The sequence below is a fragment of the Schistocerca serialis genome, chromosome 6 (genome assembly GCF_023864345.2).
Source record: "Schistocerca serialis cubense isolate TAMUIC-IGC-003099 chromosome 6, iqSchSeri2.2, whole genome shotgun sequence".
In the NCBI taxonomy this organism is placed as follows: Eukaryota; Metazoa; Arthropoda; class Insecta; order Orthoptera; family Acrididae; genus Schistocerca; species Schistocerca serialis.
In genome coordinates, this window is record NC_064643.1 from 189,275,266 (window position 1) to 189,290,057 (window position 14,792).

The window sequence follows — 14,792 nt, forward strand, 5'->3', positions numbered from 1 at the left end:
GCCATCATTATGGGAAGGAGAAAGATCTGAGCAATGTGCGAGTAATATTCTTTACGCGAAATGTAGGTATCTGAGATCCGAATTTTCTGGAAAAGATTATGAGAACGTCATTCATGTCCCAGGTTTACACCTTTTATCTACCCCGTAACCAGTTTCCAATTAAGTGTAGCCATTTTAAGTGGAAAATGATAAGTTATAGCTCCCAAAGACTTAGGTTGGTTGACCACTGCCGCCTACGAAAAGATGGCATTATCAAAACCCTGTAAATTCATCAACCGACGTTTGCCTTCATTGATGCAGGTACCAGATACAAGGAAGGCATCCACGATAGCTTTGAGCAATAGAAACTCAGCAGGAGAATGGAGTCAACCATCACATCGTTCACATACACGCGTACTAACACCGTCTCGCCCGAGGGTGCCCCTGCTTGTAAATGAACAGCCCTCCTTCGAAGGAGGAGCTCAAGTGGTAGAAGAAACAACGACTTTGAAAACGGATTTTCCTGTGGAAAATCCATACAGATGTCATGTCAGCTGGCCATTGACACCCACCGAAGCTTGGATACGCGTAAAAATTTATGCAAGACCCTTCACGCTGCAATAGTGAACCCAACGGCTTCCGGTATTTGCAACAGGAAGCCTTGGCTGGAACAGTGAAACACCTTATCAAATTCCCTCAAAAGTCAGAGCGCAATGAATAGAAGTAACAGCGGCCACCTATACGACATCCCGGCGTTGAGCTACTGCAGTTATAATATAATGAGCAGGGATACAACTTTGATGGTCAGCAACAATTTTCTCAAGCAACGCAGACAGCAGGCTCTTCACCGCCCTCGCCACTGTGTTATAATCTAAATTTAATTAAGTAATCCGCCGTAATTTATCAGTTGCAACCGTCGAAGTGTCGGGCACCAACCATCTATTAACAATTCGTTCAAAACCAGCGTAAAAATAGTAGCACATAAAACTCTTCTGGCGGACAATCCAACTCCGGCGATTTACGAGAAGACGATGCGACATTCAGATCGTAAACATCTTCACACCGAAAAACATCTAAAAACGCAGCATTACGTGCAGTAGTAAGACAACGATCCAGAGACCGAACAAGCAAATCGGATGCCATATCGAGAGAATACCTTATACAGCCCAACTTAAAATTCATGGAGAGCATGCAATATGTTCTTCTGTGCCGTCACAACATTGCCCTCCTTCATGTTGAGAGACGTAATATGTGTAAGTCTACGTCGAATATAATGATTTAGAGAAGTCAGTTGATCCACTACTAAGGAACGTAGTTTGGATCGCATCCTTAACTCTTCCACATGACGTTGCTTCAACCGTAATAATTGCGCCTTTACGCGTCTGATGTCCTAAATCCGTGGGGGAGTCCAATGAGCACTATTAAAAAGACAGTAGTAAAATTCTTGCTTCCTACGAAATCAACGCATCAGCGCAGAATTGTATCAAAGCTTTTCGGAGCCTCGGCTTTGCCAGTCAAATCCACAATTTCACAATGGAGGTGTATCGCACCGATGAACGGAGACCACTGTCCCACACTTTCCGAATCACCTCATCTAGTGAAGGATACAACGAGTGCACTACAAACAGCATCCAAGCCGATCGAAACAATTTCAGCGACGGGCGCTTGTGGTTTGAAATAAGTCACCGCGTAGTGGTCAGTGAGGCTGGCGGGGATACATCAAAAACCAAAATCATGTCTCGCAACCAGTCAGATAAATAAAATTTGTCATGCATACTGCTAGAAGTACCAATAAAAATTTCGCAGGAGTTGAATATTTATAGACGTGAAAGTCTTGCTGTCTCAAGGAACGAACTAGATCTTGCTATCCAAGACAGAAATTGGAACAGAGAAAGTGATCCAAAGGGCTTAAAATCACCACTTACCTGAATACTCTGAGGTCTTTTCCATAATAAATAAACCACTTCTTCCTTATAAAATCGGTAACGGTCCAAAGTGCGTCTGGAACCGGAGATGCATAAAGGAGAATTAAGGCAGGTGAAGAGAAGTACATCGGCGTTAGCAAGAAGTACCGTACCATACTTATGCAACCATCGTTACGCTAAAAGGAAGTTAAGAACCAAGAGGCAAAAGCTATTTGTCTACTTGTAGCAGATCAAAAACTTAAAGACACAGTTATCAGAGTCAAAATAGACAGTATGAATCTGATCACATGCTACATGAAGTATCGACGAGCCAATTATGAATCTCCGAAAATTCGGGCAGCACGGAACGCCTGAATTTGTGAGAGCTGAGATTACTGTAGCTCTTCTTGGAACACACCTGGAAACCATATTCGACATTATGGAGACGACTAGTCCACTACCAGTAGACACACGCAAGAATTGACAATGTGGACCAAACGGTGATGTGATGTGATAAACACAAAGACACGAATAACACTGAGGAACAACTGTCCAGGTGCTCGTAACGCTGCGGTGAGGCGGAAAACAAGAAAGCCCCTACGCTAGGCGCGCAAGGCGGAACTACAACTCGGTTAAGGAGGGCAAGAGGAAGAAATGGTATAATAATGAAACTTTTATGAGAAATTATTAATTAAATAAATGGTCGTTATCAAGAACTAAAAAAAATATGTAATAACTGAACAAAATAATAGATTATCAACATCAAGAGCTGAGAATGGATCTGAGAAACGATCTTACACGAATAACAATCACTTTCTCATACTCAGAGCGATAAAGAACATTATTAAGGGAAAGATGCTGAGGCGGCAGAAGTTCAGTCTCTGTTAGTCTCACAGCATCATGAAATCACACTATTGAACCGAGCGCAGTATTCATGATGTCATTGTTGACATGCAAAGGTCATGTGACAGAAGCAATTCTGATGTCGAATCGATTCCTGATATGCAATGACGTTCTTCTGATCTTAAACTTAATGTTAGTGAGCTGGATCAATTTGTCAAGGCCAAACATAACGTTGATCGAAGTTTAAAATAAGAGAATATTGATTCGCTACTGCAAGAAAGCTACTGGCCCACTGAAACATGTCATTAACAGCTCGCGTGTATCTGGCTATACTGTGACTGCGATGTTGGAGTACCTGGCACCACACATACCCATATCTGAGAGTTCCGAAGTATGTTTTGTAAATGTAGGTAAGAATCGTCGTGTGCATGAGCCATTGGGTAATAATGTATACGTAATTATAATAAAGAACGTATTTCTGACAATGGAAAATACAACTACGAGGAAAAAGCATTTGATAACAGACAACAACCGAAGTTAATGGCAGTGTTTATAAGTCGTTCCGGACTGTTACCGTAATAGTTGCATATTAAACGTGGTATAGTAACGTAAAGCTAAGCAAAACAAAGAACACTCTACCGAAAACAGTAGAACGAAATACAGAAACAGGCTCATACTCAGTTGTAGCAAAAGATTTGATGTTATTTCGAATGTAAGTCTTGACGTCACTCCAAACCAACTCAACTGGGTTGAAATTGGAGTGATTAGGCGGTAGCGTAATTACCATATGACACTGTTCTTTTGCAGCTTCATCTGCAAAGTACACAGGCGTTTTATGAAGAGTGTGAGAGGAGCTTTGTCTTACGAATGACCGCAGTAGTGTCTTTCGTTAGCACCACTGCACCATAGTTTCTTTGCGGTCAATAGTTGTTAGAGTTTTGTCCAATATCACTGAAAGATAAGGTGCATTATACATTAGAAACACTAACAAAAAACTGAAATTCAGCGACAATGTTTTCAACCACTTGCAGAAACCGTGACTGGTCCATATTCTCATGGCAGTCAGAAATTCCTCTCGGTCGAAAAATTGAAAATACTTCATGCATAAAACCGTTTGAAGAAAATGGATGGACCACAATTAATATGGCAGCTCTTCCCGTTGGCTGATGACCGCTGCTCTCCGGAATATTAACTGTGAAGCATTTATCAACTCCTTCTCCAGCGTTCAACCAGATTTCATCTAACCACATAACTGAATGGATATCCTTCCCTATAATTTTATGCAAAAAGAAACTACGGACCGTAACAACACGAGCTTTTTAGAACAACAGATTTCATCCGCCCAAGAAGGAGAAGCCAATACTTTTTAACATCATTTTAAGTTATGTTGCCCCCTCCCCCCGAGAAAAGTTCTCCACTGTTTTCAGGACATTAGCAACCTCGCTGTTGTGGGGTTTTCTTTCCCACTGTAACATCTGTAAACGGGCCAACGTTGGCTGAGATGCAGTATTGCAACATAACGTGTGTTCACATCTGGATATACCAAATTTTGAGATATTAATGTAGAAACATGTACTCTTTTATGTAAAATAGGTGTCAGAAACCTATTTCCGTCCGCTTTTATTTTCTTTATTCATTTATGAGTTTTACTTGTGTTAATAATTTAAAATACTGTATCTTGTGTGTGTACTTTATACTTTACATAAGTAATAACGTCATCTGGCTATGTAATTAGCTAATATTTGTTCATGATGATGATACTAATGAAAAGATGATCTTTTTTAAATATTCATTCTTGAGAACATAATGAATTTTGTTTAATAATCAAGAACGGAATTTGCAGCTTATAATATACTAATTTCTTCTGTGAAAAGAAATTTGAAGATTATCTTGAAAGAGGCATTCTATGTGACACTGTTATTAGTAGCTAGTGGATTAATTTCAAGTATATCTTCACTCATTTTATTAACTACTTTATGTAAATAACAGTATTTATTAAAATTATAATTAAGTAATTGCATTTGTTTCTGTGGGAGACAGTCCAAGATTTTGCCACTAAAATGTGGCTTCTAATTAACAGTTACCTCTATTATCAATTGCTAATGACACAGAAATAAACTCATTAAGTCTGTGATCCACCATTAACTGTTTTTCGAATGAGCGCGTCACAGTGTGTAAATTGCTAATGACACAGAAATTCTGTAAATAACTGGTAGTTCTTTTTCGATTGACATTTTTCTTGAACACCACATTATTAAGAATTTTTTCACTGATGCCTTCTTGTACATGTTTTTTGAAGTTACTTTTTCCTGTAATGATATTTGTTTTTTGTACATAATTTGTGTGTCCATCGATTTATCATTGTGTACTACCTAACTGACGTTCCTTTCCTATATCTGGGTTAATTTCATTTCGAAAATTTAAGTCGCCGTAAATTTTGTGAGAAAAATATTTTATGACGTAGGGGATTCTTTATCCTCCTACATCAGAAGATTTCTTATATTTTGTGGAACGTTTTCTAAGCTTGTGGCTTAGCCATAGAACTGAATGAGAGATACATTGCTGCAGCTACCACTGGTTAAGCCCTGACCAGAGTTTTGAAACTAATCTTTTCTCACTGACATCGTTCTTTGAATTGTGATTGTAGCGTCATGCACGAACTTGGCGTAGCACAGTAGCAGCAAGTTATAAGTTGGTCAATCGTTATTGCCGTCGGCCACACTCATTACATCCAGGAGCACGAGGTGAACGTTGGGGCTAATTAATTGAGTCTAATTATGGTAACAGTTTCAGTGAGAAGCGATTAACGTTACATTATGTAATATGGGAGGTTGTTAAAATTCAGTGTAGTTAAATTGGTTTGCAAAGAGTAATAAGTTATGTATCAACTCTTAAAGTCTGTGATGCACCATTAACTGTTTTTCAAATGAGCCCCTCACAGTACATTTCTTGAAATTACCGGTAAAAGAAAGAATGTAAGTGAATGTTTGGAAGTGAATATTTAACACAGATACATTACAAAGACGTTTAAAGTATGTGTCGAAGTCTCTAGTGTGGTCCATGAAGATCCACGTAGAAAGTAAACTAACATTAAAACTGCTGTTTCAAGCAGAATTTCGGCTTGCTCACACAGTTACGGGGCTGCACACCTCTTTATTGAAAAGATAAATGTAATTCGCTTAGTTATGTAAGGAAAGTAATTTTATGAAGTCATCTATAACTAAAGATAGCTTGCCCGAGAGCTGGTCTATCAAATGGTGGGAAAAGATAAATTTGTAAATTCGCGAATCAGTTAATTCATGAATTCGTCAAATGGCGTAGGACTCCAGAAGTTTCAGCGACCGTTCGTTTGAAAAACCCACGCTAAGGAGACGGTTGCGCAGAGGGAAAACGGCATCTCCGACGGTCAGACGCCTCGTGCCACCCCAGTTATACCATCCTCTGCGTCGGCTGGCCGAACAGCCCGTCGACCGAAAGTCTAAGCGACTGTCGGAATTTCCGGGTTCACTCACGTTGGTTGCAGGGACTTATGGCTGTCGGAGGAAGCATACAGTGTGCGACGGCCCGCAATTTTAAAAACTGCTGAGAGTCGCCCTTTTTCCCCCTCTGTTCGTGGCAGTGCTCAGGAGGGTCAGTTTGAGGCAGTACGCCGCAGGCTTCATTTCGTGACCAGCAGTCATGCTGCCGTGTACGCCATTTTGCGCTGCATGTGTTCGCTTCCACCGCCATGGGAGCAACTAGCCATCATTACGCCCAGTTTTGATCGAGTCATTCACAGTAAAAAGCTCATAGAAAAGCCGACTTTCTTTAAGAAGTAAACATTCGGTTTGGATCGACAGAGATTGGCCTTCCGATTTGATCAACGTTAATTCGGTAGTCTCCGCTGTGCTGCCCCTGTCCATGAACTCACAGCATGTTTCCATTCATGGCTCTGTATCACAAATTGTGATTCAAATCCTGGAGTCCATCTTTGTTTAACTGCATCAAAACCTCCCCTACTGACTGGAATAGCTCTCGTTATCTTTGTTCATATTTTGTGTCTTTCGATGCAATTCTGGCTTGGCCCACAGCAACACTGCGGATCGTCTGTTTAGTCATAAATCGTGGATTGGATAGTTGTCACCTACTTGTGTCGACACTGCCTTTCATTTCGATGTGTTTACGAGAATATATCTGCTTTTCTTTAAGCTGTCTGTTACTGATCGGTAATTCCTTCCCTGTTACCTTCATTATCCAATCAATTTCAATCAGCAATCGATATCCTTGCAGTACATGAAGAAGAATCTGATGGCATCACAGCCCGGAGAGTAGCACATCATCTCGTAAGATTCTTCTAATTTGATTGGGGGGTGGGGGGAGGGGTGGTTAAAGGGAGGGGCGAACGATGGTAGGGAGAACTAATTTACCTCTTTCATTTAGATCCCTCCAAAGCCAAAAGAAGCGAGCAAATTACAAGCCCAGTAATATAACGACTGTCAATCCATGCCATCGACGGTCATCTTATATTTTGATTGAAATAGCTAAAAATGTTTTCAGAAAATAATGTTTTTAGCGGTATTAAAACGCTTGTTGGGAAAAACCTAATAAACTTTTCTTTGGAATGTAGTAATAACTTCTCTTGGAAAACTGCTAGAACATTTCTTTAGTATGTAATCAGGTCATATGAGAACAGTCCGCCCCCGGTAGCTGAGTGGTTTGCCGGCAAGGTAACTCAGAGTGTTCGGTCAGAGGGTTAGCTGGCCTCTGTAATAGAAAAAAAAACTGAGTTAATGGATCAACGACGAACTGAAACGGGTGTCTTGCGACGTCCACACCGAGCACATGAAACGAACGAAAACGAACAAATTGAGATTAAAAAAAAAAAGTGGTTAGGGCGACAGACTGTCATTCCTAAGGGCCCGGGTTCGATTCCCGGCTGGGTCGGAGATTTTCTCCGCTCAGGGGCTGGGTGTTGTGTTGTCCTAATTATCGTCATTTCATCCCCATCGACGCCCAAGTCACTGAAGTGACATCAAATCGAAAGACTTGCACCTGGTAAACGGTGTACCCGACGGGAGGCCCTAGTCACACGACATTTTTTTTTAATATGAGAACAAAAAAAAATTCTCTTACACCTACAACTGCTCAGACGAGGTGCTGAGGGTAAATTTTTGGTTTCTGGAAACGTTTTGGCCAGCTAGCCACGTGCTGCAGCGGCTACTCACTCTGCTCGGTGGCGCCCCCACTCTCTTCCTCGTCCTCTTCTTTGGTAGGTCTCAAGCGCATGCGGCGGTCCTCGGGCACGACGTCGGCCATGTCGCCCACCTCGGAGCTGGCCAGCGACGCCATGGAGGCGTTCCTCCTGGGCCGGCGCGGCCGCACCTCGTCGCCAGGGTCGGACTCGCCCTTGAGCAGCGTCAGCTCGTTGGCCACAGGGCGGCGCTCGGCGTGCCACTCCACGGGGTGGAAGAAGAGCGAGCCGAGCGGACCGTGCATGGCCACCCCGCCCAGCACCAGCAGCGCGCCGCTGAAGCCGTACGTCTCGAGCAGCAGCCGCACCACGTGAGGCATCGCCATCTGGCCGCAGTTGGAGCCCGAAGTCGACAGCCCCACGGCGCGGCCGCGAGACTCCACGAAGTACGTCTTGACCGCCAGGAAGCCCGATGGCGTGGAGAGGCCCATTCCCAGACCTAGAATCACCAGTTCATCACACTGTATATATCCAAATCCCTCAAATATTAACGAGTTATTACTGTTATCGTTATTATTTCTTATTATTATTGGTATAATATTGTCATATAGAAGAAGATGTAATTAGATGAATGACGAAAACTTTCACTTAACGAAGGTTTATTCAGCACTTGCACATACAAGAGCGCAGACAGAACTGCCTCTGGCCAGAACACATACAGTATATATACACCTACAGGACATTCCAGTACAGCGATTCTTGACATTTGTGGATACTTCTAGACTGTACTCTGCTGTGGCCTTCTCCACCAGATATCATGGCGCCTACAGTATCAGCAACCAAACTGACAGCCTGCAGCCGCGGGTTGCCCACCTCGCAGGCACACCAAAGCACTACACAACCGACAGGCGATATTGATGAACGGCCACAGCAACAACCACAATAACAACACCACAGCAAAGACACCAGCGGCCACCAGGGGCCACTACCGGCCCACATAAACATAAGGAAGAGGTCGCTGCAGATCCCGGAACTATTTTTCACACGTCAAACCACGTGATGGCACATAGTTCCGAGGTACTCATCTGCCGAAGCGCTATGAAGGCCGGCGCTCGGCCGCACATCGGCAGTTCATCGACCGCTGTCTTCTTCTCTTGTCTTTATTGTGTATCGACGGACATCTTTCGAGTGCTGGCAAATGTAAGCATATTTGTATGAGTTAAGCATATAATATAATGATTTAATGTTATTGTGCACTTTTAATTTGTAAGAGGTGATCCCGATTTCATGTCCGCCTTCCTTGAATTAACCTGCATTCAAGTAATTTACAGCTCGACAATCGCAGTGGCCGATGCAGCCAACGACGCCATTACGTGGCGATATTAACTTATGAAAAATTAGCGGAAGCGAAATACTCGCCCGCTATTAATATAATATTAATTTTTCTCCACAGCCGCACGAAGTTGCAGAAATACGTAGCTTTAAAATTCTTATTTTCAGTACCGTAGCCGACAGCTAGAGCCAGGACTCCGACTACAATACAATGGTTAACAGAGGTAAGAAAAATACTCTCGCGCGTGTGTGGGCCGCAATTGTAATTAATAACTAAAGATCTTTTGCTTTAAAGTGAATTGACTAGCCGAGAAAATTAATATGAAAAGTTTATTAATTGTTCAGCTTGTATGCTCATGTTTTAAGATGCAGCGAGTCTAACATTCATTAACGTAACAAATAATTTGAGATTAATATTGTTAAAAAGGAGAACTTTAGGAAAGCATTTAATCGTAAAATCAAAATTAAATGGAATATCATTTTTATTAAGGCCTACCACGTAAGCCGGCAACAATCAAATAATAATAATAACAATAATAATATATTAAATTACGACGGCCGACGGACGAGAGATTGGATAGCTGCCGCCCAGGCAGTCCGCCTTGATTTTCTCGCTGATCTCTGGATTAGGCTTGGTATATCGGAGAAGTCTCTGGCGGAGACTAGTAGGAAATTATTTCTCTTGTTTTCTATCTTATTCTTGTATGTAGTTGTGATTCGAAGACGGGTCACTGTTTTGTGTTGGTGTTATACTTGGAGAATTGTTTTGGTTAATAGAACAGCCCAATAAATTGTTTTCGGACTTTGATCGTTAGTTTCTTCTGCTTACGCAGACGTATCATACTCGAACCGAATATAGAAATTAAAACTGTACAGTCCAGATACGATCCTAACTCACCACTCATCATGCAACAGTTCAGTATGATACCCACTACACCACGGTCTTACTCGGCTTCTTCTGCGACGTTGCTATCTCCTTAAGAGAACAACGTCTCGGTGTTAAGTCGTCCTAGTCCGGGAACGAGTCATCGGTCCTGCATACTCCGACTCCCGATGACTGATTCTCGCCCTCGCAGTGATATTATTAGAACTTCTTTTGCCGCTATGCTCTTCGTCAGCTTTCCGCTTGTTGCCTGTCGCTGCAGTTTCGAATTTACCCTTATAGGGTTCGAAATCTTCAACATCATAAGTAACATCAGACAACTGTCTTACAACCTTGTGAGGTCCAAAGTAGCGCCTGAGGAGCTTATCAGAAGGACCAACCTTCCGAACAGGAGTGAAGATCCAGACGAGCTCACCAGGCTGGTAGACAATAGGGCGGTGGCTCGCGTCATACCTTCGGCGACCGTTTTCTTGAGCCTGCAGCGTGCATAGTCGAGCTAACTGCCGAGCTTCCTCAGCTCTGGTTAACACCTGGCCGACGTAGTCGTCGTCCACGTCATCAGGTTGTAACGGAAACACAGTTTCCATCGTCGTAGTCTCATCACGCCCATGCACCAGGAAAAATGGCGAAATCATGTGGTGTCTTGCTTTTAGGTGTTGTAGGCAAACGTCACGAAAGGTAGCACCTCATCCCAGTTGCTCTGCTCAACATTGACGAACATTGATACCATGTCGACCAAGGTCTTATTAAGGCGATCAGTAAGCCCGTTAGTTAGCGGATGGTAGGCAGTCGTCATGTGATGGCTTGAACTCGGGTTTCTCGTCACGTAAACGGCGGCTCTGTCGTGGCCTAATGGGAGCCACTGTGTCGTCTATACGTGCGCTATCACAAGTTCCAATACTCGGTATCTCCACCAGAATAATGTCGCGTAGAAAAAGGTGTAATTAGATGAATGACGAACACTAACTTTACTTCACGAAGGTTTACTCAGCATTTGCACACGCCAGAACACATACAGTATATATACAGCTACAGAACATTCCAGTACAACGATTCTTGACATTTGTGGATACTTCTAGAATGTACTCGAGCCGAATATAGAAATTCAAATTGTACAGTCTAAGTGAGTGTTGAACTCACCACCTTTCATGCAACAGTTTAGTATCATACCCACTACACCATGATGTTACACAGCTTCTGCTACGACAATGTGAAGTACTATATGGAATCTTTCTTTGTGCTATTAAGAAAGAAAGATTAAATTGTTAAGTTAATTATGTTTAAACAACTGCAACATAATAAATAAATGAAATGTACTACATATATGGAATTTCAATTTATGGTGTTTTTTTGAAAGATTTGTATACAGCAGAAAACTATTCCAAAACTCAAAATGTGCACTTCTAATACGTCTGCGCCAGCGCCTCCATTTATACATTAGAAAGAAGGTTTTGAAACGGATTATTACTTACTTGCTGTCCTTGTGTCCAAGGGGAGTCGTAATAGGATACCTGTTAAGTATGTACAGTAAAGCCTGAATTTTCCACAACATTATCTCTAATTCCTTTCAATGCTATGCAGTAAGTATCTGCAGCCATTTTTAATTGATACATTCATTTTGAATTGCTCTGTAATTTGCTAACAAGCTACGAGGCCTGTTCAGAAAGTAAGCTCCGATTGATTGCCAAATTGAAACCACAGTGAACATCAGAAATGTTTTACTTGTAACAATTAGCTACACCTTTCAGCTACTTCTCTACGTAGTCGCCGTTCTGACTTAGACTTTTGTCATAGCGTTGTACCAACTTTTCAATAGCCTCATCATAGAAGGCAGCCGCCAGTGCTTTCCGCCAATTCTCCACGCTGGCCTACACCTCGTTGTCTGTGTCAAAATGTTTTCTTCAAAGACGGCGGTTCATGTGACCAGAGATGAAACTCAGGGGGAGACAATTGCGGACTGTATTGTGGGTAATCTAACATTTCCATTTGAAAACGATGCAGGAGCATCTTCATTGCCCCTGCAGAATGCGGCTGAGAATTGTCGTGAAGACGAAACAGCACGACAGTTATGTAATGTTAGCTGCATAGCTTCAGGCGAAATTTCTCACCAGGCCCTCGTACTTGGCGGCAGACACTATTTTCTAGACATCTTTACGCACTCACTGCGAGCTCAGAAATGAGAAGAGCGACGTGATGCTAACTGGGGTTATACTAGAGACACTACCCAACACATCTGTGCAAAGCTTTATCGGATTTTCATAGTCGTTTCCATTTCGCGGCCGATCGGAGCTTACTTTCTGAACGCCCCTCGTATATCCTGAATGTCCCTCTAGATGCAATGTCTAGTACATTGGTTTTTGCAGTTATATCACAAATTATATCAAATGAAATATTTCAATCAAAATATATCTTCATGATCTTGAGTTAAATAGAATAGGCTACTACTGCTTTTACTGTAATCATTATAGACAAAATAATATTTCTAATTTAAAATACAACATTAAAATTCAGGAACAGTGATTGATTAGTTCATGGGGATTCACGAATGTAACTACAAAAAAATCTATCTTAAGCATATTACTTGTAATACCGTGAAAAAAGTCATCATGCATATCTGATTAGCATCTACTGGATGTGATAGAATCACAGCCCAAATGATGAATCTTATTATTGATTTGCTGCTGCCCCTGTAAAAATACTTCCAACTACTGCTTAACTAGGACAGGGACTACTTAAGCCACTATCTAAAAAAGGACGTTGTGGCAGCACCCTCTTCTTACCGACCTATTGGCGTTCTTCCTTCAGTGTCCAGAGCCTTAGAATATATATACTTAACGAGAAACTACCTGCTAGAAGAATACCAATAGGTTTCTTTAAACATTGTAGCACAACATCTGCCTTAATAAAGATAACAGATGTCACTGAGCTTTCCATGTTTGGAGAAAAGACGACTATCTCGTGCTTCTTAGACTTCAGCAAAGCCTTTTACACTGTCGACATCGACATTTTCTTGTCAAACGCAGCAGCCTAAATTCCTTTCCAAGTACAATGCAGTGGTTTCGCTGATACCTGACGTCGCGCCAGCAGTGCGTTGTATCAGACAAAAACACCTGTCTCCATCAGAGCAAAATCCTTTGTGTCCCACTTCACTGACCAGCCACTTTCTCGGATTTCTTTCCAGTAGCAAGAACTCTGCTCTGGAATAGCCTCCTTTGTTATATTAGAGGACTGAAAAACATCTCCAGCTACAAAAGACAGTTAATGACATATCTACTGAAGACCGTTATCGCTGTACCCACTTGTTACCCCTTCCTTATTTCCAACCTGATACTCTTTATCTTCCAGCGCTCTCCGCTGGTGCAGTCGCCTTAAATTTCCCTTCTCTAGACGTTGCTATTTCAGAAAATATCTATTTTGTACTCCTACAAACTCTTTCCGTATCTGCCACTATAATAATCATAGTAATATTAATAATAATAATTGCCATTTTTAAATGAATTAGCTCTTGACAGTCCAGTTTATTAACATTGTGTCTAGTGACACTAAAATAATTTTATTATTATTTGCCACATTAAAATTATAGTCATTTCTTAGGCAACTACGTTATAAAAATATTCTGCATACGTGAAATCCTTGTCCAATGTAAGAAGGCGCTAATCTGATCAGGTTAAATAAATATACATTAAATAATAGTAACTCACTAAACTACCAAGACAAAACAATAATCGAGCATTGAACGTAACTGACCTTCCTGATATAATAATAGTAAACACAGGAGCTTTGTCATTAATGTCGCACTACTGTTGTTTTGTTATTAATTACAGCTTGTTATTATTTTATATTAATTATTATTAATGAAACAATATATTGCCCCTTAAAAGAACAGGTTCAGAGACCAATTGAGAGTAGGATGGGACCATTGGTACTTACTGACAGCCATTTTGTAACCTAGCTAATTTATGGAAATATATATTTCAATGCTGTTTCATGAGTCGATATCCAAATTTGAATGGGTACATCAGTCAATGTAATGTGAATTCAGTTAGTTACCCATGGTTAAACATTTTATTGATAACTTACGCAATATTTGTCCGTATATGTACATATTAGTTCATTAATAAAATTTTTATCATAAAATGAATAAAAATAAATAACTAATAATAAATAATTAATAATTAATAAATAATGAATATTAAATTGCGTACTAGAATAAGAGAAAAACCACTGTGTAGTCTGACACTGCAGAACTTCAACTTCGTGAATACACAGAAATTCCAATTTTGACTACTTTGTAATAGATTTTGAACATATTGCTACAAATGTAAAGTAATTTGTCGCTTACAACAAAAAGATAAGTGAAGCATCCATCATGCATTCCCTTTACAGTGTACCTATTCTATCTTTGCTATCTACTACGCAGTCTTTCTTCTTGAAGGCTGTGATCATAGTCTGTACCGTGTAGCTACTGTTCATCTGTGGCCATGTGACACGAGTTGTGTCAATTACACCATAGTCTGGAATGTAGGTACTGTAAGGTGCCTGGATGGAGTGACATTCCGCTTATAACAGCCCACAAAGATGTCATTCAAAGTGCTACGTAACTCCTCTCAACAACCGTTTCTGCAGTTGGCCAACAATATGCATTCGTTCAACACCATACTTCTGAAACTGACAACAAAGG

The 14,792-nt window shown here is 41.2% G+C and overlaps 1 protein-coding gene across 2 annotated transcripts in view; it reads right to left on the reverse strand.

The window, feature by feature from the left end:
• The window catches only part of LOC126484588 (monocarboxylate transporter 2-like), an 83,592-nt gene that overhangs the window by 26,967 nt on the left and 41,833 nt on the right, over positions 1–14,792 (reverse strand). For both annotated transcript variants that reach the window (XM_050108151.1, XM_050108149.1), the window contains exon 5: positions 7,931–8,395. In XM_050108151.1, coding sequence (XP_049964108.1) covers positions 7,931–8,395 — 465 coding nt within the window. The remainder of the gene's footprint in view (positions 1–7,930; positions 8,396–14,792) is intronic.